Genomic DNA, 6,379 nt, shown 5'->3' on the forward strand with positions numbered 1-6,379 from the left:
GTGCAGTCATACAGAAAATGGGAAAAACGTGAATTTTATTGATTTATTAAGTATTTTAGGGACAATTTGTCACATTTTAAACATTTTTTTCAACATATCTAGCCTTCACTACATAACGAACTTTTTCTGTTCTCCCTGCAGATCCCGTCATACTTCACCTTCACCCTATTTAATCACCTCATTTCCTAAAACCAAAGGCACTTTTAAGAGCCAACATCTATCTATCTATCTATCTATCTATCTATCTATCTATCTATCTATCTATCTATCTATCTATCTATCTATCTATCTATCTACCTATCTACCTATCGCTCTCTCTATCTCTCTGTCCATCTATATTTCTATCCATCTCTTCAATATCTATCTGTTCTCTCTCAATTTCTCTATTTCTCAATCTTTCTGTCTTTGTCTACTTATCTGTTATTTTTCTTTGTCTATCAGTCTGTCTGTCTGTCTGTATCTGTCTGTGTTGCAATGGCCACCAGATATGTATTTGACCCACAAAACCCCCATTACCAAGAGGGGAAACGCATGGTTCTTGAAATGGAAATTGATCGCCTTGTAGCTGAATGCAAGGTCAGAGTTTTTATATACCTCAATCATGTTATACTTGAACATACAGATGGGGGACAAATTAAAGTAAAAGCATAATGAATGTGGAAGGATGAGTGTATTAGATTTCAGACAGGTATATTGCATGATGAGTTAAGCAATTAACATCCTATCATGCTCTCTGGCATATGTAAATGAGGGAATATATTTTGGAAGAATGGAGCTCCATCCCCTGAGTTAGAGACTTCTATGCCAAGGCTCATTCAAGCCATTAACACCTTACTAACACACTATGTTGTGTTTTCTTCTCACTAGTTACATTTCTTTTGGTTCCAGTACATTGAACATTATCAGTCTTACAAGAAATATTCACTCCAACACACAGAGAGCAACTTTGGAGAGGAAACGTGCAGGCTCTGGAGGAGAACCTCCACGGACCTCTAAAAGGGTCTTTAGAGGGGTAGGTCGTGGCAAGCCAAGGGGAAGGCGAGGAGGGCGACGCAAAGCCTCAGCTACAGGTTATATGTGAATTATTTGACGTTTTTTGAAATTTCCTATGTAAATAGTGGACCAACTGAAATTAGAACACTGATTGATTGATTGAGAATGTAAAATTCTCCAATATCCAAAAAGACATTAAAAAGTTCATAAACCTTTTTGTGGCACTATTATAGAAGACATTACCAAGTACTTAACAGAAATATGTCTGATTTCAAAAATTGTTCAGTATATACAGTAGGTTGAAAAAAACAACATTAATGCAGTTATAGCCTAACCTGTTGTCATTCTTCTGTGTTTTACAGTCACATACCCTCCGGTTGAGTGTTCCCTGTCATCCAGTGTGGAGGTTCCCTCAGAAATACTAAATCCTCAAGAGGAATTTGGTAAATAACAGTGATGGATTTAAGTTTAAATCTAAAATTCATGTAAAAGTAAAGTAATTAAAGACAAAACCCTTAGACAAAACTGTCAGTGCAGTAGATGGATTAAGAACACAATGTAGTAAAGATGTGGTCCAGTTTGATACTGAATCATGAAAGTTTATTCAAATTATTGATCAGTTGACTTTTTTAATTGGCCCTCATCGTCCTTTACAGCTTTATTTTGTATTTTCTTTACAGAGAAAAATATGGAGAGACTCTCAAATATTTTGGCATCATGTCTTTCTGCTGAGCCTCAAAGAAGCTCTGCTTCATCATGGTCTTTTCGACAGCAGAAAGCCTCAGGGCGCTGGAAAGAGGCAAGACCATACCACCTACAATGCCTTATCGCAAAGGAGGCTGTTGGTCATCCCTTGTGTTGCCTTTGCCACGAGCCTGCTGTTATTAGGTTGGTTTTCAATAATATTAAACTTTAATTACCCAGGGTCAGTTTGCTGAGAATTAATGCTCAGTAGCGTGCTTTATAAGTTAAGTTGCATGTCTTGTGGAATGGTAGAAAACTTGGATACCGAGTTGAAAACCACATTAATGACAAGTTAATTTTCATTAAGGAACTTTGTGCTGTGAGGTGATATTGCTAAACATTGAGCTATTATGCAGTTCTATAAAATCAAATCAGAACTACTCAAAGTAAATTTGAAATAACTTAAATTATTCACCTGAAATAATGTATTTATATTAGAATGTTTTTTTGTTTTGTTTTTTCTCCCTAGGTGCAGAGAGTGTCTTCCTGAGGATTGGTTCTGTGGGGACTGTGATGTATTGCATCACAAAAAGCAGCCACTCCACAACAGGGAAAGTGTGATTCGTGGGTTTTTTGAAGCCATTCCTCCAACCTCATGCATCATTAAAGGAGAAGGTGGATATTGCACCCATGAGCAAGGTACGTTCTCATGAAAGTCTTAATGTTGCTGTTCATGTGTGTCAGCAGCCAGTTACAGATAATCAAAATTAGTGGTTTTCTTTCTTTTTGCCAGCTTGCATTTTGCCAACTGTGAAGGTGCCAGACTGCTCCTGTGAAGGCACAAACTTCACTGTATTACCAGGCAAACCGGTGATTTTGATTACCATCAATGGTAAAAACAATATACACTACTTAGATTTCTATTTTAGATTTGATGTTTTTCATACTGGTGTGCTGTGACATTGTGCCCGTCAACACCCATGGTATTGACATTAACCCCATAAGCTTCACCACACAAACATACTCATACAAGAATAGACTAATTATCAACAGGTGAATTCAAACAGGACAAAAACAAAACAGGTTCCTTCTCGCTGTTTTGCCCACCATGTGGATTATCAGCTTTTGTCAGTTAATGTTTTTCTAGTTTATTTTTATTTTTTCCCCTCTGGATTTTTTCCCCACACTCTGCACCTGGAACATCTCCAGATGTTTAAAATCCTTCTGTATAATCCTCTTCTTACTAAAAAGTGATTTATGAATGTTAACGGTGGTTTGTGTAGATTGTAACATACTGTGAACCAAAGGGTCGAACACCAGGTGATCTGATTCCAGGTGATCAGAAGGAAAAAAAAGCTCAGGGAGTAGAAAAGTTCATGTTGGTCCACATGATACTGACCAACACAGTACACACAGAACAGTACACACAGAACAGTACACACAGAACAGTACACACAGAACAATACACACAGAACAGTACACACAGAACAGTACACACAGAACAGTACACACAGAACAGTACACACAGAACAATACACACAGAACAGTACACACAGAACAGTACACACAGAACAGTACACACAGAACAGTACACACAGAACAGTACACACAGAACAGTACACACAGAACAGTACACACAGAATCAGTGACTCTGATCCACTCACCTTTCGCCTCAGAATATCAGCAAGCGTTAGGAGGTAATAGGGGGTGAGCGCCGCAAACTGGAACTCCGGAGTAGTACGCTGACACAGAAAGCCGTAGCCCTTGAAGAGCAGTGCAGCGATTTCAGCCATCATTACTGTCTGGAAAGGAAACATCTCTTTAACTTCATGTCTCACTGAACACAGATTTATTATTTTATATTCATACAATAAGATCTTTTTGTTCAAAAGCGGACACTTTGCTCTCAGCATCAACATTTCTAAAGTGTCTGATTACAGTAGGATTTTAGAGTTTGTAGATCAGCTTTCTGTTTAAAGTTTCTACATTTCAGCTCCATGTGAATTTATCTACATTGAGCTACATCAGCGTATGTTTCTGATCCATGCAGTGATTTTGTTCTCAGAGAGTTTTAACTTCACTTGGTTCGGGTTAAGTTCTTCCATCTCTTAAATCTGCTATCACATCCATTCTTAAGAAAGTAGTGGGTGATCCATTCAATTTTGAAAATCTTTGTCCTATTTCAAATTTACCATGTATATCTAAGGTCGTTGAAAAGTGTATTGCAACTCAAATTCATGAACATCTGTCCAACAATAACTTGTATGAAACATTCCAATCCGGTTTTCGTCCCCACCACAGCACTGAGACTGCTCTTGTCAGAATATCCAATGATCTACTGTTGGCAGCTGACTCTATACTTGTCCTTCTAGACTTGAGAGCTGCCTTTGATACTATCTCACATAACATACTTATTGACAGATTAGTTTCCATTGGTATTACTAGCACTGTTCTGTCTTGGTTTAGGTCATATCTATCTGGGCGCAGTCAGCGTATTCAATTAAAAGGTTTTTGTTCAAGAACATCTACAGTCACCACTGGTGTTCCCCAGGGTTCTGTCTTGGGCCCACTTCTTTTCATTATCTATATGCTCCCTCTTGGTGATATCTTTAGGAAATATGGTACTAATTTCCACTGCTATGACACCCAACTCTACTCGTCTGCCAAACCCACTGGTTCTTTTCCTCCGCCGTCTTTGTCAAGCTGTTTAGCTGAAATTAAAGACTGGCTTTCAGTGAACTTTTCAAAGGTAAATAGCAATAAAACTGAGGCTCTGCTTGTTGGCACTAGATCTGTTGTGTCCAAATCTAACTGTTTCTCTTTACATATTGACAATCCTGCAATCTGCCCTTCCTCTCAGGTAAAAAGTTTGGGTGTTATCTTGGATAGCACACTATCTTTTAAAGCTCAAATTAATAATATAACACGGATTGCATACCTCCATTTGAGCAACATTAATCGTCTCCATCCCTTTCTTTTAAATAATAATACTTAAGTTCTCATTCACGCACTAGTCACTTCATGTGTAGACTACTGCAATGCTCTTCTTACAGGTATTCCCTACAAATTGCTGCATAAGCTTCAACTGGTTCACAATTCTGCAGCTCGTGTTCTCTCTAGAACACCTTATACTGATCACATTTCTCCGGTTCTCCAGCAATTGCACTGGCTTCCAGTAAAATATAGAGTTCAGTTTAAAATCCTGCTACTGACTTATAAGGCACTTCATAATCTTGCACCACAATACCGTACTCAACTTCTCCATGTTTACACTCCTTCACATGCAATCAGATCTTTATCTTCAATTTCTCTTGTGGTACCTCAGATTCAACTTACTACTATGGGGGCCAGATCTTTTAGTTATGTTGCCCCCCGCCTATGGAATTCTCTTCCCTTCCATGTTCACAATAGCGAGTGCTTGTTGACTTTTAAAACACATCTTAAGACTTATCTTTTTATACAGGCCTTCTTATAACAATGTTTTATTGAGACTTAAATGCACTTTATATGTATATGTTGTTTGTTCATGTGTTTTATCTTATGCAGTGACCTGTATATTGCTTGTAAGGTGACCTTGGGTGTTCTGAAAGGCGCCATGAAATAAAAAAATGCAACAAGTTCTTACAATTTGTCCAGTTTGACTTTTAGTGTAATAACCTGATTATCCAGCAAATCAGGACATTTTGTGTTTGTCTTGCAGTCATGAGAATTTCTTTTATTTCACTATATTAATATATATTTCACTACATTATAAATAATTTCATGTTTTTTTTTTTTTAAATAACATTAAGATATTCATTTTGCATAGGGAGCGGAAAGCCAGACTGGAAGCTCAGTCGCTCTCCTGTCTCAGGTAAATTCCCGGTGTGAAAATAAGTCCTCCCTCCACCTCTACTCCATGTATTTCTCTGCCCAGGCCCAGGCAGCAGCAGCAGAAGACGTGAGCCGGGCCCCATTCGATGACCTCTACCCCTCCGCCTCCACCGGTCTTCAAGATTCCCATCCTGAACTGCTTCACCCAACGGAACGCGACGCTGTGATCATCAGAGACTCCATTGTTCACCACGTCCATGCTGCTGTGGCTAAAGGTAAGGCTCGCACTCACTGTTTACCTAGTGCTCGTGTTCTTGATTTTGCTGCCCAGGTACCTGGGATCGTGAGCAGGAACACCGGAGCTGTGGTTCTTCACACCGGCACAAACGACACCAGCCTAAGGCAGTCGGAGGTTCTGAAGATGGACTTCAACACCCTGGTGGAGATGGTTTGCAGCACAGTGCCCATGGCAAGGATCATTGTGTCTGGACCGCTTCCCAAGTACCAGCCGAGGAATAGAAAGGTTCAGTAGACTTTTTCTGTTAAATAAGTGGTTACAGTCATGGTGTCAGGCTCAGAATTTACTCTTTATTGATAACTGGAATGTTTCTGGGAGCGTCCTAGGCATTTCTGTGACGATGGTCTGCACCCCAGCAGATTTGGAGCGAAGATCCTCTGGGACCACATCTCCAGGGCACCTACACACCTTCTGACTGGTAAACTACGATTTAAATCTAAATTTCAATAGCCATCCTTCATCTCATCACATTGACACAAAAGCACACATAGCTCATCCTATAGAAACTGTGTCTGTTCCCGGAAGTTCTCTAAATTATCTTATCGTAATTACACCAGAAAAATGTCAAAGAAACAAACAAAAACAGTTCCT

The 6,379-nt window shown here is 39.2% G+C and overlaps 1 protein-coding gene across 2 annotated transcripts; it reads left to right on the forward strand.

Annotated features, from left to right (window-relative positions):
* The first annotated feature begins 376 nt into the window (after positions 1–376).
* LOC113653804 lies at positions 377–2,666 on the forward strand. Of its 2 annotated transcripts, none has more exons than XR_007138049.1 (6): positions 377–576; positions 868–1,070; positions 1,356–1,436; positions 1,674–1,881; positions 2,207–2,376; positions 2,471–2,637. XR_007138049.1 is itself a non-coding variant. In XM_027163634.2 (6 exons), exons 1-6 carry the CDS (start codon positions 475–477, stop codon positions 2,635–2,637), a joined length of 861 nt encoding a protein of 286 aa, XP_027019435.2. In that variant the 5' UTR covers positions 377–474; the 3' UTR covers positions 2,638–2,666. The 2 variants fall into 2 exon arrangements, 1 of the variants encoding a protein (XP_027019435.2); XM_027163634.2 differs by having other exon boundaries at positions 938–1,070; positions 2,471–2,666.
* The last annotated feature ends 3,713 nt before the right edge of the window (positions 2,667–6,379 follow it).

The sequence above is a fragment of the Tachysurus fulvidraco genome, chromosome 16 (assembly GCF_022655615.1).
Source record: "Tachysurus fulvidraco isolate hzauxx_2018 chromosome 16, HZAU_PFXX_2.0, whole genome shotgun sequence".
Taxonomy (NCBI): Eukaryota; Metazoa; Chordata; class Actinopteri; order Siluriformes; family Bagridae; genus Tachysurus; species Tachysurus fulvidraco.

Excerpts from the sequence above, each read along its gene's own strand:
- LOC113653804 (XM_027163634.2), top strand. The coding sequence starts at position 475 with ATGGCCACCAGATATGTATTTGACCCACAAAACCCCCATTACCAAGAG. Across the intron at positions 1,437-1,673 it reads AAATCCTCAAGAGGAATTTG|AGAAAAATATGGAGAGACTC; the intron begins GTAAATAACAGT and ends TTTTCTTTACAG. Across the intron at positions 2,377-2,470 it reads ATATTGCACCCATGAGCAAG|CTTGCATTTTGCCAACTGTG; the intron begins GTACGTTCTCAT and ends TCTTTTTGCCAG.